At 46.3% G+C, this 21,781-nt stretch overlaps 1 protein-coding gene across 7 annotated transcripts in view; it reads right to left on the reverse strand.

Annotated features, from left to right (window-relative positions):
* Nucleotides 1–21,781, reverse strand: part of LOC142488346 (uncharacterized) — a 193,423-nt gene that overhangs the window by 14,289 nt on the left and 157,353 nt on the right. For 3 of the 7 annotated variants that reach the window (XM_075588744.1, XM_075588746.1, XM_075588745.1), the window contains exon 4: nt 21,517–21,630. The exons of 1 other annotated variant lie outside the window; for it this stretch is intronic. In XM_075588744.1, coding sequence (XP_075444859.1) covers nt 21,517–21,630 — 114 coding nt within the window. Of the gene's footprint in view, nt 1–6,272; nt 11,197–16,080; nt 17,659–21,516; nt 21,631–21,781 lie in introns of those variants that run through there. 3 more of the 7 variants (XM_075588748.1, XM_075588749.1, XM_075588747.1) reach the window with 3 other exon arrangements.

Genomic DNA, 21,781 nt, shown 5'->3' on the forward strand with positions numbered 1-21,781 from the left:
CCCCACCTTCACCTCCCCTCCACCTCCCCTCCACCCCCCCTTCCCACCGCCTCCCCCCCCTTCCCACCGCCTCCCCCCCCCCTTCACACCGCCTCCCCCCCTTCCCACCGCCTCCCCCCCCTTCCCACCGCCTCCCCTCCACCTTCCCACCGCCTCCCCCCCCTTCCCACCGCCTCCCCCCCTTCCCACCGCCTCCCCCCACCCCTTCCCACCGCCTCCCAGCCCCCCTTCCCACCGCCTCCCCCCACCCCTTCCCACCGCCTCCCCCCACCCCTTCCTCCCCCCCCTTCCCACCGCCTCCCCCCCCCTTCCCACCACCTCCCCCCCCCTTCCCACCACCTCCCCCCCTTCCCACCGCCTCCCACCCCCCTTCCCACCGCCTCCCACCCCCCGCCATCCCACCGCCTCCCACCCCCCCGCCTTCCCACCTCCTCCCACCCCCCGCCTTCCCACCGCCTCCCACCCCCCGCCTTCCCTCCGCCTCCCCCTTCCCACCTCCCCCCCTTCCCACCACCTCCCCCCCTTCCCACCACCTCCCCCCCCTTTCCACCACCTCCACCCTCCCCCCCTTCCCTCCGCCTCCCCCTTCCCACCTCCCCCCCCTTCCCACCACCTCCCCCCCTTCCCACCACCTCCCCCCCCTTTCCACCACCTCCCCCCCCTTTCCACCACCTCCACCCTCCCCCCCTTCCCACCACCTCCCCCCTCCTCCCCCTTCCCACCACCTTCCCCTTCCCACCACCTTCCCCCTCCTCCCCCTTCCCACCACCTTCCCCCTCCTCCCCCTTCCCACCACATCCCCCCTTCTCTCCCTTTCCACCACCTTCCCCCTCCTCCTCCTTCCCACCACCTCCCCCTTCCCACCACCTCCCCCCTTCTCCCCCTTCCCACCACCTCCCCCCTTCTCCCCCTTTCCACCACCTCCCCCCTCCTCCCCCTTCCCACCACTTCTCCCCTCCCCCCCCGCTCCCCTTCCCCCCCCGCTCCCCTTCCCCCCCTCCGCTCCCCTTCACCCCCCCTCCGCTCCCCTTTCCACCCCCCCTCCGCTCCTCTTCCCCCCCCTCCACCTCTTTTTCCCCTTTCCCCTCCCACCCCCTCCCACACTTCCACCCCCTCCTCTAACCCTTCCCCCCCCTCCTCTAACCCTTCCCCCCCCTCCTCTAACCCTTCCCCCCCCTCCTCTAACCCTTCCCCCCCCTCCTCTAACCCTTCCCCCCCTCCTCTAACCCTTCCCCCCCCCCTCTAACCCTTCCCCCCCCCTCCTCTAACCCTTCCCCCTTCTCCCCTCCCCCCCGCTCCCCTTCCCCCCCGCTCCCCTTCCCCCCCGCTCCCCTTCCCCCCCCCGCTCCCCTTCCCCCCCCCCGCTCCCCTTCCCCCCCCCGCTCCCCTTCCCCCCCCCGCTCCCCTTCCCCCCCTCCGCTCCCCTTCACCCCCCCTCCGCTCCCCTTTCCACCCCCCCCCTCCGCTCCTCTTCCCCCCCCCTCCACCTCTTTTTCCCCTTTCCCCTCCCACCCCCTCCCACACTTCCACCCCTCCTCTAACCCTTCCCCCCCCTCCTCTAACCCTTCCCCCCCCTCCTCTAACCCTTCCCCCCCCCTCCTCTAACCCTTCCCCCCCTCCTCTAACCCTTCCCCCCCTCCTCTAACCCTTCCCCCCCCTCCTCTAACCCTTCCCCCCCCTCCTCTAACCCTTCCCCCCCCCTCCTCTAACCCTTCCCCCCCCTCCTCTAACCCTTCCCCCCCCCTCCTCTAACCCTTCCCCCCCCCTCCTCTAACCCTTCCCCCCCTCCTCTAACCCTTCCCCCCCTCCTCTAACCCTTCCCCCCCTCCTCTAACCCTTCCCCCCCTCCTCTAACCCTTCCCCCCCTCCTCTAACCCTTCCCCCCCTCCTCTAACCCTTCCCCCCCTCCTCTAACCCTTCCCCCCCTCCTCTAACCCTTCCCCCCTCCTCCACCCCTTGCCCCCCTCCTCCACCCCTTGCCCCCCTCCTCCACCCCTTGCCCCCCTCCTCCACCCCCTCCTCCCCTTCCCGCCGCCCTTCGCCTTCATGCCCGCCTTACCGCCTCCCCACCCCGCCTCTGCCTTTCACCCGCCCTTACTCCGGCCGCCTCTGCCTTTCACCCACCGCCTCACAGCCGCTGCACGCACTCAACAGACACCCGCCACACTCGACACATACCTGCCGCCACACACACCTGCTGCCTCCCGCCCCTACGCACCGACATCACTGACCCACCGCCTCACACCCTAGCAGGACCCCCCACTCACAGACAGCACTCACAACCCACGCGCCAGCCGCCGCCTCACACCCTTGCAGGACCCCCACTCACAGACAGCACTCACAACCCACGCGCCACCCGCCGCCTCACACCCTAGCAGGACCCCCACTCACAGACAGCACTCACAACCCACGCACCACCCGCCGCCTCACACCCTAGCAGGACCCCCACTCGCACACAGCACTCACAACCCACGCGCCACCCGCCGCCTCACACCCTAGCAGGACACACGACTCAGATTTTTACATCACTTATGGCACCAAAATATACATTGTACTGTGGTGTGGTTACAATAAACCATTTTTATACAACATCGTATTACATTTTCTTCCATCTTTCTTTTCAATATTATTATCCAACCTTTACAACAAACAGTCACCTATTGTTCCACGATTTATAAATAATACTACCTATTACGCATTTACATCCCGGGCAACGCCGGGTCTCTCAGCTAGTATATATATATATATAGATATATATATATATATATATAGATATCTATCTATCTATCTATATATATATATATATATATATATATATTATATATCTATATCTATATATATATATTATATATCTATATGTAACGGGTATTCCCCCCCCCCCCCAATCGCAGATCTGATGTGGGTGCAAGGAACATACAGTGTTACCATAGGTGTGGTGCATTACCTGTTGGCTCGCAGGAGGGCTGAGCTTCCGCCACGGGGAACCTGGGGCAATTATACTAGGGGTAACCACTTACTCAATTCAGCGCCTCCACCTGCGATGGCTCCCACCAGAGGGGGAGTGGTTCCTCGCAGGACAATCAATAATAACATACACGGTGAGGTATAATATCTAAGGACTTTACTAACATGCAAACAATATATCACGGTAATACCATAATATAACCTGTGTCCCTCTCTAGAGGAGACACCTACGGCGTCGCGCAGGACGCTTCCCCAACACCAGGTGATCCCACCCAGTGTCCTGAGAATCCCACCCAATGTCCCGCACTCTTGGAGAGAACGTGGGTGACTGCGCAGTCACAGTTACACTAAGGGGCCCGTTGGTGCACTTATGACTGTATGGTACCTGCCGAGCACTCCGGTACTCGGATCAGCAACTGGCTTCGCAAAGGGTCAGACGTGTGATGAATCCGTCTGATCCTCCAACCGAACTCCTTTGTACGCAGACCGCCAGGGCGGTCTCCCTCTGGAATAGTCTCTGCGGACCCCAACGTGGGTCCGAACCGCTTTACAGGAACCGCAGCGTCCGCTGAGTCCCTAACTAACACTTGGTACTAACGTGACAGGAACCCTAACCTAGGGCCTGTCCCTGTGGTACCGCAACCTAAAGTGGCTTTGGGGAAAACTCCTAGAGGCCTACCGGGGTTAATAACCTGCCCCACTCCCCTAACTCTTCCCAGCCTTGACTGTACTTACTAAGACCTAACAAGTCCCAGCGCCTACAGCAGCAAGCTGTAGCTCACTGGATGCTGCAGCTAACGTGCTGCGCAACAAGGTGCCTGCCTGTCAGACCTCACAGCACTAACAGCCGTGACTCTGACAAGGCAGCACTCTATACTAAGGGCAGCGTCCCTATCTTGGGCCTCCCTCAGCACTTACCCACTAAACTAGTGGGGAGTTGGGGCCTACCTGGGGTGTAGGTACCTATATGGGGCAGGAGCTGCACTCGCTCCCCGCACCCTTCCTTCCCTCACAGCTCCCTGACTCCAACTCTCTGTAACCTTTCTTTCCCAGCTCCCACTAATGTAAGTGGCAGGGTCCCTAACCTGAGGGCTGTCCCTGGCAACACTCACCTTACTGGGGAGCTGAGCTATCTCGGGCCCTGGGGGTGCTGGCCTAGTACAGGGAGTCCCTGACTCCTGTACCCTACCTCCTTCCCTGGGCTGCTCCAGTCTCTGACTGACTAGTGTGCTCCAACTGACAAAAATCCTGTCTGCACACAACATTGTTGTAACTCTGCAGCATGAGAATCTGCCAGCTCTATTGGCTTCAATGCTGCCTGTGACAAAGGTGAAAGTGCAGTCCCCTGAGGCTGCTGGGAATTGTAGTCCTTGGCAAAGCTCTTTTCTATGGGGACCGTGTGTGCGATCTTTACTGCGCATTGGCGAAGCTCGCGCCAAAACCAAGAGGCCGGTGCCCGCCTGGAGAAGTCGCCGTCCCCTTCCCCCACTGCCACAGGGGTAAGCAGGGGGCAAAGGAAAATCAGGGGAACCGGGGGTGACCCCCTTACATATATATAGATATAGATATATATCTATATATATAGATATATATATATATATATATATAGATGTAGCCGTGACCCCTGATTCACCCCAAAGTGCGGGAGGTTGCACTTGCAAATAGTAGTGGCAAAGTCCGCGAAGGAGGACCGTGCGTTTGGCGGGAGAAAGCAGTCCCTTGACCCAGCAGCCCTGCGGGGAGGGTCAGGTGAGAGTCTAGCCAATGGGCGGAGGAGGTGCCAGAGATATAGGCAGTGGTTGCGCGCACGTGGAGGGAGAGCTGATTGGAGAGGAGACGGAGAGTCTGCGAGGGGAGGTTGAACCGCCCCGGCGCCCCAGGCCCAGTTAGCCCTGAGTCACCTTAGAGACAAGCTGAGCTAGGGATTGCCTTAGTAAGGTTCCTGTTCCCCTAGCAACTGTAAGTCTTGCCCGGGACTATACTGTCGAGAGGGAGGTCTGGGCTCAGACCCCCACTGGTGTTGCCGGAGTCCGGGTGGAAGAGCCACGGACCCTAGAGAGAGAGATAGATCGGTGTCGACGTACAGAGACCCTTTTGAAGATCGTGGCAGTCCCGAGCACCGGAGTGCTCAGCAGGTATTTCATCAAGTGCACCACCGGTACCATTCTTTCACCCGAGACATAGTGGCTGCGCAGTCACCCATACACACACATAGGGCCTGCTGTGAGCGGGAGGACTAATCCGTAAGGATTGGACACGGGGTGGGCTCACCCGGTGGCGGGTGATGGATTATTGTTGGCGTCCGCTGTGGCGCATGTTGTGGGGCGTCCGTCGTGGCGCTATGTAATGATGACGTCCGCCGTGGTGTGCTATATAACGTCTACATATATATATAGGAATGTTATGGCAAGTAATGTACTGTGAGTTTGGTCTGCAAGTAAAAGAGATTGGTTTTAGAACTTGGCTGTGTAAGTGTAATTCTTGCATATACGTCCTGCGAAGACTCACTCCCCCTTTGGCGGGAGCTGTCGCAGGTGGAGGCGAGGCACCCGTTATAAATATTGCGCGCACCCTAGGCTCTCCGTGGCAGAGACTTAGGCCCTATGAGCCGGCTGGTAATACAGCACATAGTAGCAGCTTGCTAGTGATAGGAAGCAGGGCTACATATATATATATATATATATATATGTATATGTAACGCGCAGCTCGCCATAAACCAGACGCGACCGCGAGGCTGAGGTAGGGAATTGTATGTAACGCCAACCCACAATCGCAAGGGTGCGTCTAGAACAGTGATTTCCAACCTTTTTTGTTTGGAGGAATCCTTGAGGTATTTAGAAAAATCTCGGGGAACCCCTATCTGGCTGACACATAATAGGTTCGACAGGGGGCAGTCACAAAATTTCACACCTCACGAGCCACCTCTATTTCCTACAATCTACCCATGTATTTCTCTCCCATCCGTCTCACTAACTCTCCCCCCATCCCCGCCTTGCATGTATTTATCACTTGCGTCTCACTCTTACTCCCTCTTTTCCTCACTCACTCCCTCCCGCCCCCCTCCCTTCTATCACTCGCCCTTACCTTCCATCAATTACCCCGCTCTCACTCAATCCACCGTACAAAATACATACCAAAAAAAACATCCCCGGGGGGGGGGTCTGTGGTCCGTAGGAGGAACCCCTGAGACTGCTTCAAGGAGCCCCAGGGTTCCTCGGAACCCTGGTTGGGAATCACTGGTGTAGAATGTAGAGTAGTCTTGCAAGCCGGGTCAGGAATACAGAAGTCAGATTAGTCATTATACTTGCCGGGTCTGGATAGGAGAGTAGCGGATCGTAGGAGGTACTTAGCCGAGGTCTGGATTGGAGAGTGGAGGATGGTCGTACATAAGCTGGGTCAGGAGATAAGAAGTGCGGAGTCCAAATACGAAGCAGGGTCGGGCAACAGCAGGAACAAGGCAGACAAGAAGTGGTCGATGGGAAGCGCAAACATGTGGAAACAAAAAATATATCTAATGGTGCAGTATAGTTATATTACAAGTGAATTAGTCTTCTTAAGGTCTATGACTGTTATACTCACAAAAGTGAGAATAGATCTGTGTACGTAACGGTATCTTTAGATATTGCCTCTTCAATTTGAGGACGAGTGTGTCAACTTCAGCAATGATGTATTTGTGGATTCCTTAAATGGTTAAGCACAGAGAATCAAACATAGTGCAGACTGTATAAAACTGTATTAGAATGGTAAGTATATCACAATACACTCACATGATTTAAGTTATTAGGCATTTAGATACACAATTGATCTCGCCTCCGGTTCAGCTTTCTGCTTCTCCTCTGCTCGGCGTGCGTTTCACGGTTGCGTTTCAGCAAATCCGGATGTGACGTCAGCGGGTTTAGGCAGTTCCGGTTGGCGAGGTGGCGGTGAATCCTCTATCAACGTCACTCTACACGTTTCACCTTACTCGGTTTCATCAGGAGTGCCGATGATACTGTTCTTAGTGGTTATACACCCTAAGCTATCCATTATTCTCTCCATAGAGGAGAGAATACGCTTACACTTTAGCCATTTAAAGTATATAAATACTCGGATAGAGCTTGCTCCGGGCCAAAAAAAATTCTGGCAGCGTGCCAACACGTGCCAGCCAATCGGGAGAGGGGGGAGGTTTTTTTTTTTTTCCTTTGGAGAAAGCGCGCGCGCAGTGCGAGTTAAATATTGGTGAACTGGGCCGCAAATATGTTCATTGTGGGCCGCATGCGGCCCGCGAGTTTGACATGCTTGATGTAGAACAATCACTACTCCATTATAATCCGACTAGTGGGCTAGGGTCCCTACGAACAATGTAGTAAGAGACCTCACAATAAAGTGACCCAACATATATTATCGGAATGGAGAATAAGCAGGTGATTTGAATGACTCACTCTGAGTAGTATGTGTCCTTAAGACTGTCCAGTCTTCATCCACAGCAGGGGGTGTGCTTCCGTTTTTTCTGGGGTGATAGCAAGAGAAACAATAGGAAAAAGCAGGCACCAGAAGCTTAGGAAACAAAAAATGAAAGATATCCAAGGGAGCGTGTGCCCATTAAAAAATGAATTTAATGGGAATGACAAAAAAACAGCTGCATTACGGGGTTCACAGACCCCCACCAACGCGTTTCGAGCGCAAGCTCTTTTTCAAGGTGACTATATAGGGTACTCACCAAGCTGTTTATATACCCATGAGGCGCGCCGCTGTCCACTCGCCGTTCACTTCCTGAAGCTCTCAGTAGTGGCATGGGCGTGATGACGTCAGCGCGCAACGTGGGGAATACAAAATACTCAAACTTTATTGACAACAAAACACAAAAACAATCATAATACTAGAAATACAGATATGAATACCTGGTATATCTTTCAACAGTGCAAAACACTGGAAAAGAAGGGAAAATGCATAATTAAAAGGAAACATAAAGAAAACATGAATATTTCTATTAAAAGAAAGAAAATACCTGACAAACGGCTGGACTAGATGATTAATATATTAGTGCATATCAATACACAATGGTATAAATCAAAACTGTTGTAGATATGTACATAGATATATAAAACGTCATCATCCATTTGAAAAAATGAGAGATCGTATAATGAGCTGTAATGGGTCTGGGAGTGACATAACTGGGGCCAACAAGTATATTTAGAAAATGAATCATAAACAGTTATCATATATAATTAATTTGTTATATATAATTAATTAATTTATTGGACTGTTGTGGGGAGAAAACATATGCTAAAACTAAAATTATACTAATATTCTAAGTTATCAATAGAACAATATAGATGTAGCACACTGATGATAGATGAAAATGCGGGCAAGGTACAAAAACAGGGAAACTTCATACAGAATTTAAGGAATTAACCAAACAATTCAATTGTTAGACAATATAATTAATTGATATAAAACCAAAAACTAATATATTGTCAAATGTATAAATGAATGAATATATATAGCAGAGGAAGACAATTATTAATGATTAATCAATGTAGATAAGGTGCCAAGTCCCAATCAGAGTTTAGGCCGTAGGGTATTCTGGTTTTTAATGTGAATATCCAATAAAGCTCACGTTTATCTAGAAGTTCAACCCTATTGCCACCACTGATGGGACTTGGCACTTGCTCTATCCCCATGTAGATAAATGTATCAATATTTCCCAATCTGCAGTTGGTAAAATGTTGTGCTACCGGGTGGACGAGATCTCCCTTTCTAATGAGTCTCATATGCTCCCTAATACGTACCTTCAGGGCACGTGTAGTACGGCCCACATACTGCCTACCACATCCGCAATTCAAAACATAAATCACGAATGTGCTATCACAGTTGATGAAGGACGTAACAGGGAACTCACACCCAGTGACAAAAGATGTGAATGATGAATTGGGAAGCATTTGAGACATTTGAAGCTTCCCTTGGGTAACCGTCTAGTACTATTATTTTGTTTACTAGAGAAAAGACTAAGGGAGACTGAATTAGCAATGGTTCTGGCCTTCTTAAAAACAAATTGGGGACCTTCCGCATAGACATGTTTCAAAAGAGAATCCCCCGAAAGGATGTCCCAGTGTTTTTTTAATATGTTATGTTTAATTTGACCTATTTGAGTGTTGTATTGAGTAATAAATAAGGGCTGATTAATAGCCCTCATGTCATGATTGGGAGGCTTATTCCTTTGTTTTAGTAATAACTCTTCCCTGGTAATTTTGTTCACTTCCTCTAGTGATTTTTCCAGATCTGTGGGTAAGTAGCCCCTATCTTGGAACCTTGAAAGAAGTTCATGTGATTGTTTAATAAAGTCTTCATTGTTGGAGCAAATTCTTTTTAACCTTATTAACTGTCCCTTTGGAATATTTCTCAAAAGGGACTTGGGGTGGCAGCTGTCAGCTCTGAGAAAAGTGTTGCGTGAATTGGGTTTCCTATAAACATCTGAACTAATAAACATATTAATATCAATAAATAATACCACGTCCAGATAATGTATGTGATGAAAATTATATGTGTGAGTGAAGTGTAAGTTTAAATTATTATTATTAAGGTAATCTATAAATAATAAAAGTGAATAAATAAAATAAAAATAAGATCATCTATATAACGCTTATAAAAAGTGATAAACTGTCGATAGGGGTTTCTATCGCCAAACATGTGGTCCGACTCCCACAAACCTAAAAATAGGTTTGCATACGAGGGGGCAAAACTAGTGCCCATAGCGGTACCACGTGTTTGGAGATAGAAAACCCCATCAAACTTAAAATAATTATGTGTGAGAAGAAAATGAATACAATCTAAAATAAAAGTGCTCTGTACAAGTGATAAAGTGGAGTGTTCAAGAAAGTGTCTGACAGCTGCCATCCCCTGATGATGGTCTATAACCGTATACAGGGATGTGATGTCCAACGTTACCCATATAAAACCTTTTTGCCAAGTAATGGAATCCAACTGTTCCAATAGGTCACGGTTTACTACTGTGACAATCAATGGGTGGGGGTAGTAGCCCAGGTGAGGGTGGTTAGGCCTCCTGGGTTGGTAGCAGGGGGTGGGTTCAACCCGTTTAATTAACAGACCACTACGGTGATTAAGGGGTTGCAGGTCAGTAGTTACTTTTTTTTATTTTAATCCTGGCAGGGGTAAGTACAACTTTAATTTACTACATGCTGGCTGGATAATGTTATGTTTTATTTTTTAATGGGCAAATGTGCTATTATCCAAATCTAGATAATAGGGATTTTGACCATAACTGTACTGTATATATTGGGGGGTGGAGAGGAGGGGGTGTTCAATGTATTGGGGTTTGTATTGTAATTTTTGAGGGCAGAGGGGGGGGTGAACGGGGTAGGTGGTTAGACCTCTCGGAGTCAAAGGAAAGCTGTACTCGCAAGAGCTTATTTAGAAAGCTTTAAGGTCTTATACCAACATTTCCGTATCTTCCTACAGTACCACAATGTGAAATATTAGCATAATTGCAGCCACATTTCTGACACAGTACCCTGGATCCATGTTGGAATGTATTCAGCTGTGCTGGGGATATGTACACCCAATTGACTATTTTGATCTGTAGCTCTTAAGTTAGCATCTAAAAAGTAATAGAGCGCACCTCCCCATACCCCACGACCAGAACTTCTAGATCCAAAAGCTCAGGGAACTCCACTTGCTATTTGGTGAGCAAAGGATTCCAGTGCTTGGCAGTATGGATCTCTATCAAACTACTGTAAATCATTTTGGAAGTGAAGTCCGTCTTTAGGGATGTATCAAGCCCCGCCTCCAGCGCATTATGCTCCAATAAAGATGGCACTTCCCTGATCAGACTGGCTGCATAATGTCTCAGCTGCAGGAAAGCAAAGAATTGTTTATTTGATAACTGGTATTTTTCTCCAAGTTGTTGGAAATACCTGTTCCATTGGACCGAAACAGTCAGAAATATGTACAAGGCCCCTAGTAGCCCAGTTCTTAAAGATCGAGTGATTTGGGGCTGCATCAAAGTTGGGGTTTCCCACAATAGAAAACAGAAAACCCGGGCGCTACCTGTATTGAAAGTGAGTGCGGGAAAGAGGTGTAATAACAACCTTGGTAGTAGGTAAGGTATCCCTCTGTTTCTTTTCCTCCTGTGACTCTAACGACCCCAAAGAAGGATCTACCCAGGATCCTTCAAAGTAAAGCAAACAAGAGAAAGGGATGGGGGAGCATTGGTGGAAGTGTAGAATAGAGTACAGTCTGGTTCAGGTGTATTAAACTCTGAAGCTCTATAAGTGGATGTTTTAGATCTAAAATAATTTTAAACACTCACACGGCCTTGTGCAAATGCTGTCGCATCAAGGTATCTTTAGGTCCTCACTTCTTTGTCTTGTGAATTCGATCGTCGCCTCGCGTCTGGGCTCTTCTTCTCCTTCTTCTTTGGAATGGTATCGCCTTCTTTGTCTTGTGAATTCGCCTCGCGTCCGGGCTCTTCTTCTTCTTCTTTGGTGTAGTATCACCCTCGAAATAAATACATATATATGTGACCAGAATGTATGTACAATGGGATAATATTGCCAGAGAAAAAAGGGGATAGTTTAAAAACACTCACACGGGCATGTATGGGTGCACTCTAGGGGGTGGTATCTTTAGACTCCAGGGGGTAGTCCCACTTCTCCAATCGTAAGTAATTTGACTTAATGTCAAGTGATAGGGGAAAAAAATATCAAAATGTTGCTACTCACACGGCCGAGTGTGAGTGCACACTTGGAAAGGTGTCTTTTCTTTCTCCTCCTGTCGTCGCCGGATCGGAAATTGAAGCGGGTGCTGATGGTAACCCGGTAATAGCTCTCTCCCAAATAGATAAATAAAGTTTTAAGCCCAGGGAGTCAGGGCCAAAGTCTTTATTATAAATATAACATTAATATAAGTACCGTGCGCTAACCAATTACGCGACTGGAGCATGTTCCTGTGGCGTAATTGGTTAGCGCACGGTACTTATATTAATGTTATATTTATAATAAAGACTTTGGCCCTGACTCCCTGGGCTTAAAACTTTATTTATCTATTTGGGAGAGAGCTATTACCGGGTTACCATCAGCACCCGCTTCAATTTCCGATCCGGCGACGACAGGAGGAGAAAGAAAAGACACCTTTCCAAGTGTGCACTCACACTTGGCCGTGTGAGTAGCAACATTTTGATATTTTTTTCCCCTATCACTTGACATTAAGTCAAATTACTTACGATTGGAGAAGTGGGACTACCCCCTGGAGTCTAAAGATACCACCCCCTAGAGTGCACCCACACATGCCCGTGTGAGTGTTTTTAAACTATCCCCTTTTTTCTCTGGCAATATTATCCCATTGTACATACATTCTGTTCACATATATATGTATTTATTTCGAGGGTGATACCACACCAAAGAAGAAGAAGAAGAAGAGCCCGGACGCGAGGCGAATTCACAAGACAAAGAAGGCGATACCATTCCAAAGAAGAAGGAGAAGAGCCCAGACGCGAGGCGACGATCGAATTCACAAGACAAAGAAGTGAGGACCTAAAGATACCTTGATGCGACAGCATTTGCACAAGGCCATGTGGGTGTTTAAAATTATATTAGATCTAAAACATCCACTTATAGAGCTTCAGAGTTTAATACACCTGAACCAGACTGTACTCTATTCTACACTTCCACCAGTGCTCCCCCATCCCTTTCTCTTGTTTCCCACAATAGGTAGGTATTTAGAGACTGTTCGGGATAGTGTGAAATATTTTCTAATTTTACGCCAGGCGATAACAGCGTCCCTGAAAAAAACACAGTTAAGTATTACTGTATTTACATTATCCGTGTCTCGAAGGAAGGGCAGAAACCTCAGGGAGTGTGGAAAAGCTAGCTGTCCCTCCACCTTAGTTAACAAATGCTGATCTTTCAAACATCCAATCCCCAATGTATCTTGTTAGTGCAATTGGATTGAAGGCCCCCACATCTTGTTGTCTCAGACCTCCCTTTTCGCTATCGGTTTGTAGCCTTTGCAGACTGATCCTATGTTCCTTCTTATTCCAAATAAAATTAGTAAAGTTCCAATGTATTTTTGTTTTGTCTTTTTTCCCAATAAGTAGGGGAAGTGCCTGGACCAAGTATAGGAGTTTTGGGAAAGAGACCATTTTGACTAAGGCAATTCTCCCAGACATAGTCAGTGGCAGTTTCGTCCAACCTGCCAACTCCTCTGCAATCTTATTTATGATGGGTTATAATTCATCTCGTATAACTTCTGCAATTTTAAGGGAAAGTGAATGCCTAGGTGTTTAATAGAATCCCTGGCGACCTTAAACAGAATTGGTGGTCGAGTCAGACTGTCCCCTCCTTAGCCAAAGAATCTCAGCCTTTGTAAAATGAATTTTATATCCTGTAAATGTTTGAAAGCTATCAATAATCTGCATTATCATTGGTATCTGTTCATGTGGATCTGAACAAAACAGATGAAGGTCATCCGCGTATAAAGCCACCATGATTACCCGTTTCCCAATTCGCAGACCCTCAATTGAGTCTCACAGAACACTAACTAATCTGTTTAGTGTTTCTAAAAAAATTTTTTTAAAGATATAAATTGCTAAAAAGAGTGTCTTAAAAGTCTGCAATTGGTACTAGTGTTTACAGCAGTACTTACACTGAAAGAGAATAAAGAATGAGTGAGTAAATCTAGACTGACAGCATCTGGTACAGAAGAAGACAATAATCATGACAAGAGGAGAGTGGATTCATTAATACTTACTTAATTCTGCCACACCTTAATGCAACTTAAGACCCATTTAATAAAATCTTGTTTGTGGGGAGGCGCATGCGCGGCGCCAATGGTTATGGCAGCATAAAGGAACAGCTCCACCAGTACCCAGCCTTATAACACGCAAAATCAACTATTAAGCCTAATAAATTTAGATACAAAAACACAAGTAGTGGTAGCGGAGGACTCAGGGGTGGCAACCAGATCCCAAAAACAAAAGCAGACAATGGATTTAAAGAAATATTTCACTAATTCAGATCCGGACAGAGCGGGAAGAGCCCCTGCAAGGGAATCAAGCCACGGCTCTGACTCGGAGATGGACGCACAGAGAGAAAGAGCCGACAGCGGAGACAGGGAACTGGTCACACAAAGTGATCTTAAAAAGGACTTGAAGTCTTTGTTCAATGATTTAAAAGTCATTACTACAATCTGAACTACAGGAGCTAAGGAAGGACATCAATCTCATTGGAGACAGGACTGATGAGCTTGAGAGAAAAATGCACGCTGCAATCAAAGCAGTGAGGAAGACCGAAAAAACAACTGCCTATCTGAAGGCACAAGTAGCAGGTATCATTGACAAGAAGGAGGATTCCGAAAACCGGGATAGAAGAAACAATGTGCGAATCAGGGGTATCCCAGAAGAAATTGTTGAAATTGAGGACTTTATCTCTAGATGGATAACCTCGCTCCTTCCAGGAAAAACAGAGACAGAGATTCTCCTAGATAGGTGTCACAGGGCCCTTAGAGCTCGTCCCCAACCAAGTGAGACCCCCCCCAGAGATGTAATCATACGATTTCACTCACAACAAAAACAGAAAAGCCAGCACAATATACAAAATTACACAACATATATTATTTCAAAGGGAAAGAAGCGCTATGTGTGATTACACACAATTCTCCCACCATAACATTTGAAGATGTAAACCTACATGTCTACCAGAATATATGTCTCCTAACACCCTGGAAAGGAGATGCAGACTACAACCAAAAACCAAGGTCCTTAGGGAACATGGCGTCCGGTATCAGTGGACGTTTCCCCTTGGACTCCTGGAGATTAAAGAACGTCGGGCAGTGTCCATTAGATAGTTGGAAAAGGGTGAATTCCTGTCAAAACTGGGGATTAAATCAAACTTCACCTACCGTGCGGAGGACGAGCCTGCCCTGGAGGAGTCATGGAGACCCTCAGCATGCGGTCGGGGAGGAATGGCGACCAATTAAGGCCTTAAAGAGACAAGGTAACTTTCCCAGACCATCCAATTAACTCTTAAAGCGGCCTCACCATTACCACTCAATTCCCCTACACGGCGCTTCCCTGTCAGGGAAGATAGCCAGCAACATACTACTTGAAACACTGCAGAGTCCAGGGCGCACATGGAGGACAAACCAGGGAATGAGGAGAGGGACACTTGGTTATTCCTGTAATGGAGGCTCCAACAGCGGAGAATTGAGGGAAGTGGAGTCCCCCAGGATAGTGAAGGACCCAAGAAGAGATTGCGGCATTGTGGAAATAATGAGATTTCAACAGTTGCCAAAATTAGGAATAACATTTGGTTCATGTGCCAGATGTTAGTTTTTCCAAGTTTGGTGAATGACTGCCAATAAATTTCAAAAAGTCTGGTTGCTGTGGCTGGCCAAGACGGACATCCCAGGAGTGAATCCCACCACAATACTGCTTTGATAATTCTAGATGCGTTCTACTTTGACTTGTAATGGGGGTTTTGGGACCGAGAGACTGGGACTGCGCAGGAGCCAGAACGAGCCATCTAAGTTTAGACAATAAAAGACAAAATGGACCTTCAACACAATCCCTCCCCCCACCCCATTTCCCTTTGGTTATTTCTTTATGTTTTTCATGATATTTGAGACTACTAATGCATCTTGTTTGAAATATTGGAATGAAATGCAGTATGTCTGAAGCCAAAAATGTCAATAAAAATGTAAATTACAAAAAAAAAAAATCTTGTTTGTGTGGAGATCGAGGCCTAGCTCTTCCTAACTTTTACATTGCATTTGGCAGCAGCCCAGATTACTAGTCATTGATTGGCATATGTCTATTGAACCCAAATGTTGGGTGGAAATTAAACCTGAATGGTTATTCTCTTTTTCACTTGCCAATTTACTTTGGATACCCAAATCAGTATGCCCCAGAGAAACTTGTGATATTCCCTTTGTTTATTGCCCCCTCTTCCACTGGGATAAATGGGACAAGAAGACAGGATTGGCAAAGTTCCCTTCCCACTTTATGAAGTAATGACTAATCTCTCTCTGTGCTCACCCCCTCCTCTCTTTGCCAGACCATCCCACACTCAGCTCTCTGCAGTTGGCCGATACAAGTACCACTGCAATAACTAATGGGAAGTATCAAGTTACAAGTTGTTTTTATTACTACAGTATTACTACGATACCAGAAAATTGGAAATCCCTACTCTGAACAAGCAAGTGGTTTCTCACTTGTATGAATCATCTGATGTTTGAAGAGGTAACTCTTATGAGAAAAGCTTTTCCCACACACTGTACATGTGAAAGGTTTCTCCCCTGTATGACTCATCTGGTGTTTGACGAGGCTGCCCTTAACACTGAATTGTTTCCCACACACTGTACATGGGAATGGTTTTGGGTTTGCCCCTGTATGAATTATCTGGTGTTTGAGAAGACTGCCCTTAAAACTGAATTGTTTCTCACACTCTGTACATGGGAAAGGTGTCTCCCCTGTGTGGATCCTATGGTGTACGAGGAGGTCCCTCTTCAGTGAAAAACTTTTTCCACACTCTGTACATGGGAATTGTTTTCGGTTTGCCCCTATATGAATTATCTGGTGTTGGAGGAGGCTGCGCTTAGCACTGAATTGTTTGTCACACTCTGTACATGGGAAAGGTTTCTTCCCTGTGTGGATACTGTGGTGTATTAGGAGGTCGCCCTTCCGTAAAAAGCTTTTCCCACACACTGTACATGGGAATGGTTTTACCCCTGTGTGACTCCTCTCATGTTCGAGGAGACTGATCTTCCGTGAATAACTTTTCCCACACTCTGTACATGTGAATGGTTTTACCCCTGTGTGAATCCCCTTATGTTCAATGAGGCCAATCTTCCGAGAGAAACATTTCCCACACTCTCCACATTTGAAAGGTTTCTTCCCAGTATGAATATTCTGGTGTTTGAGGAGATATTCCTTACTGCTGAATTGTTTGCCACACTCTGTACATTTGAAATGTTTCTCCCCTGTATGAATATTCTCGTGTCTTAGGAGGCTCCCCTTAGTACTGAGTTGTTTCCCACACTCTTTACATTTGAAATGTTTCTCCCCTGTATGAATATTCTCGTGTCTTAGGAGGGTCCCCTTACTATTAAATTGTTTCCCACACTCTGTACATTTGAAATGTTTCTCCCCTGTATGAATATTCTCGTGTCTTAGGAGGCTCCCCTTATTACTGAGTTGTTTCCCACACTCTGTACATTTTAAATGTTTCTCCCCTGTATGAATATTCTCGTGTCTTAGGAGGCTCCCCTTATTACTGAATTGTTTCCCACACACTGTACATTTGAAATGTTTCTCCCCTTTATGAATAATCTGGTGTTTGAGGAGATATTCATTACTGGCGAACTGTTTCCCACACTCTCCACATTTGAAAGGTTTCTTCCCAGTATGAATGTTCTGGTGTTTGAGGAGATATTCATTACTGGCGAACTGTTTCCCACACTCTGTACATTTGAAATGTTTCTCCCCTTTATGAATATTCTCGTGTCTTAGGAGGTTCCTCTTATTACCGAGTTGTTTCCCACACTCTGTACAAATAAAGGAATTCTCTGCTGGCACTGGTTCCTTGCATGTGTCCAACGTGTGGCAGGAATCATTGGATTTTGGCACTTCAGGGCTGCGAGGAATCAGATGGTTTCTGGACATATCAGAGCTCTCGCTGGGCTCCTCCTTCAGGAGGTTCTCTAACAGGAGTAAACAAAAAATATAGAACTGAAATTATTTATCTGTCAATCAAAATGACTGAAAGCAAATTACTAACAAAATAATTTGCAAAATGTACTCTCTCACTGCTTAATTAACAATGTTCACTTTTTAACCCATAGTTTTAAGGTTGTGGCCCCTTAATATCCAGTGTCCCCAATGACTTTGATGGAGGCCACCAAAGACCTGAAAGTTGTTTCTAGAAGCTCAGTGACTTAAAATGTTTTAAAATGATCATTTGTATTTATTACTGTATTGATTGGTCAAGGCAAGGGTCTGCAACCTTTCAAGGACGCAACACATGCATGAATATTACACCCCAAACACACACATACATATACTGTACAAACACTAATAGGTATATACATTAATATACACAAACTTAAAACAATATAAGTGCGCAACTAAAATGAACCAGCAATTGTGAAATAATAGTGAATAAAATACCACTAAATACCCAAGTGAGTATAAATAACTGTGTTACCAATTAAATGTAAGGACCGTCTGCTGCTGTAGTTAGGGTAGCCCAAGACCCTGATAATCTAGACAAAACAAAACAGAAAACAGCGCAAAACGCTCATCGTGAAATAAGTAAATACAATTTATATGTTAAAAATTATTCAAGATTCTGCGTACATCAGATAAATGGAAAACGGGCATTGAATGTAACAATAATGGCTGTTACCACTCATGGACACTGGAACACACGGGGAAGCAGAGATGGATAGCTTGGTCCACTTCAGTGTTCTGCGGTCAGATGGCCTGCAGTGCTCCCGTCCGTCACGATGTGCGTGCAAAGAGTCCTGTAAACTCGCCCACAGCGTCCAGAAGAGTGAGTCCAAAGCTCCGTTTAGATCAGGAGTAGCAGTTGTTTCACTGGCAGTCTCGAGGGACAGCGTCTGACGTCTAGCTCGCGGCACCACACTGAGCGCCGTCGTGCAGTGATGACGTCACCGTATAGGCGTCAGTCAGGAAAAGTGACGTAAATGCTGTTGAATCACCAGAGTACTTGTATAGTACCACGGGTTACATACAGGTCAACAGAGGGTATATTCCAACAGAGGAATATACCCTCTGTTGACCTGTATGTAACCCGTGGTACTATACAAGTACTCTGGTGATTCATCAGCATTTTCGTCACTTTTCCTGACTGATGCCTATACGGTGACGTCATCACTGCACGACGGCGCTCAGCGTGGTGCCGCGAGCTAGACGTCAGACGCTGTCCCTCGAGACTGCCAGTGAAACAACTGCTACTCCTGATCTAAACAGAGCTTTGGACTCACTCTTCTGGATGCTGTGGGTGAGTTTACAGGACTCTTTGCACGCACATCGTGACAGACGTGAGCACCGCAGGACATCTGACCGCAGAACACTGAAGTGGACCAAGCTATCCATCTCTGCTTCCCCATGTGTTTCAGTGTCCATGAGTGGTAACAGCCATCATTGTTACATTCAATGCCCGTTTTCCATTTATCTGATGTACGCAGAACCTTGAATCATTTTTAACATATAAATTGTATTTACTTATTTCACAATGAGCGTTGTGCGCTGTTTTCTGTTTTGTTTTATACAACAAACTTACTTGAATTAGAATTGTGGAAAAGAAAAATGTTGGGGAATAAAATGCATCTAACACTAATAAGTCCCAATATTTAGTTGTTTTCATTGTTTTTCTGCACAAAACAGTTTGGACAAATCATTCAGTACATTACTAAGTATATTATCTGTAATGTTGTTGACCGCAAGACAGGATATGAATCCACAGGGCAGAGGTAGGGAGTAGTACACTGACCTTGGCCTGGGATGCAGGGTAAGTCAAGGCCAATTCCAGAGTTGAGGCAGGGATAGTCAAGTCCAAGCAGAAGTAAAGCACAAGCAGGCAATTACTGAGGCAAAGGCAGCACTGAAGCAGAACCAGGTACAGAGTACTTTGCACAAGCAACGTCAGGGAGCATCTACCTGCTCTTTAAAGGCCAGAAGCAGGTGCTGGCAATGAGGGCTAGAGAGAGGCTGACTTCCTGTCAGGTAATGAGGGGCAGGAATTGCCAGGAAGCAAGATGGCCACGGTTGCTTCAGTGCGGGTGTGAGGTCACTTCCTGTCGGCAGCCATCTTAGGAATCCAGATATATCCCTTATAATTATCTATATTCTGTCTTCATAAATATGGGTCATTTAGTTCTATACTTTGGCCTAAATATTTTAAGCTTACGTCACGGTACACTCATTTCAGTAGGTCCTACACCACCAATATTATACGGTCTTATGTATTTCTTCCACTCCATCCTAATCCACAAGAAAGGAGGAGACCTCAAGAACAACATATCAATCAATCTACTTCTAATAACTAACAGTCTTAGCAAGCTGAAAACCCAAACCCACTACATTGTGTACGTATATATTTGTATCATTTGGAGAGCTACTGGGTTTGTAACCTAATGTACAAGCGCAATGTACATTAATGGCGCTATATAAAGACATACTATACAATACAGTATACGAGACAAAAAAGCCCCAGTGCTACATCCAACTTGATCAATCATTTAGTACATTACTATGTATATTATCTATATTCTGTCTTCATAAATATGGGTCATTTAGTTCCATACTTTGGCCTAAATATTTTAAGCATACGTCACGGTACACCCATTTCAGTAGGTTCTACACTACCAATGTTATACGTTCTCATCTATTTCTTCCACTGCATAGTGAAAAGAGAGGAAATGAAAATGCTGCAGCATGGAGTGCATGACAAACATGCGGTGCCTAAAGGGTTAAAATTTAAGCAGCAGTATATGTGCTATGTATGAGCTACAGTACCATTAAAATCAGAAGTGCCCTAATAATTATTTAAAATAAAATAAAAAATACACCATAAACATACTGTATATATACTTCCTCAAGATTGTTCTTTTTAGATCCTTAAAGAGAGTATGATATTGCATCTACTGTAGGAGCATTCAGAGGAGCGAGTGTAGGAGCAAAGCATTCATGTATGGCAGTTTAACCAAGGTCTGAGGTTAGAAGGGTGAGAGTGGCAGAGAAGAAGTGGGGCATGTAGATCTTGAGAGGAAGATAGGGCAAAATTATAGTTCATAACAAGGTTGTCGGGGTCAGTAGAGGAGCAGAGAGAAGAGGGAGGAGAGCAAAGTGGAGCGGAGAGCGGTTGGCTTAATAAAACGCAGGTCTCTACAGAACGGAGGGGTAAATGGAAGTGAAAAGGAGGATTCAGAGACAGTAAATGAGATGAGGTGATGGTCAGGGAGGGAAAGGGTAAATAGAGAAATTAGAGAAAGAGACAAGCTTCTGAATTAATCTTGGCATTTAGAGGCTACGAGCATAGGCAGAATAAACTGGTCACACAGTGAAAGGTGATCTTAAAAGTATAATTTTTTTCCAAATGTGCTCCATCCCATCCGTTGAAGGTCAGGGACCCATTTCCAACCTTTATACTCAATTGAGAGCCATATTACTCCACTATGCTGCACGTGGCTTTTCCAGAACACCCAGCAGGCCTACGGACTTCCTATGAGAGGTAATTAACCCTGAATACTCCTTTAATGTGACTACATAACAATTCTTAACTGGACGTGAAAAGTAAGTGATTGTACTTGATTATTAACCTGGAGTGCTGGAAACAGTTTTTTGTGCTACCAATGTTCAAACCTCAATAAACAATAATATTCTCATAATAAAAAAACAAAAAAAAACATATAATTTTCTTAAGGTTATTAGAACATGTAGCTTGAAATTCTATCCTTGAATTAATGTTATTTTCCCCAATATTGTAGAAATGTCAGTACATTTATAAAGACAAGTGGGGATGTAAGGGTACTTACCACCAACAGGAAATCTACCCAGTACACCCTTTATGGTTGTCAGCTGTTCCTCAGGGTTCGGCTCTTCTTTCTCTGACTTCATCTCTAAACTCTCTGATACAATCACGGGACAACCTGGCAATAAGAAAAGAAAAATCCATCATGTAAAGGTAGGAGTGGGGGCTCTTCTGATATCGGTATAATAACAGTATAATAGAAATCCTCTTGTAAAGATATGTGTTACTGACCCTTCTGGCAGAAAATTAGTTAAAGAGTTGAAGACATA

This window comes from Ascaphus truei, chromosome 2 (assembly GCF_040206685.1).
Source record: "Ascaphus truei isolate aAscTru1 chromosome 2, aAscTru1.hap1, whole genome shotgun sequence".
NCBI lineage: Eukaryota > Metazoa > Chordata > Amphibia > Anura > Ascaphidae > Ascaphus > Ascaphus truei.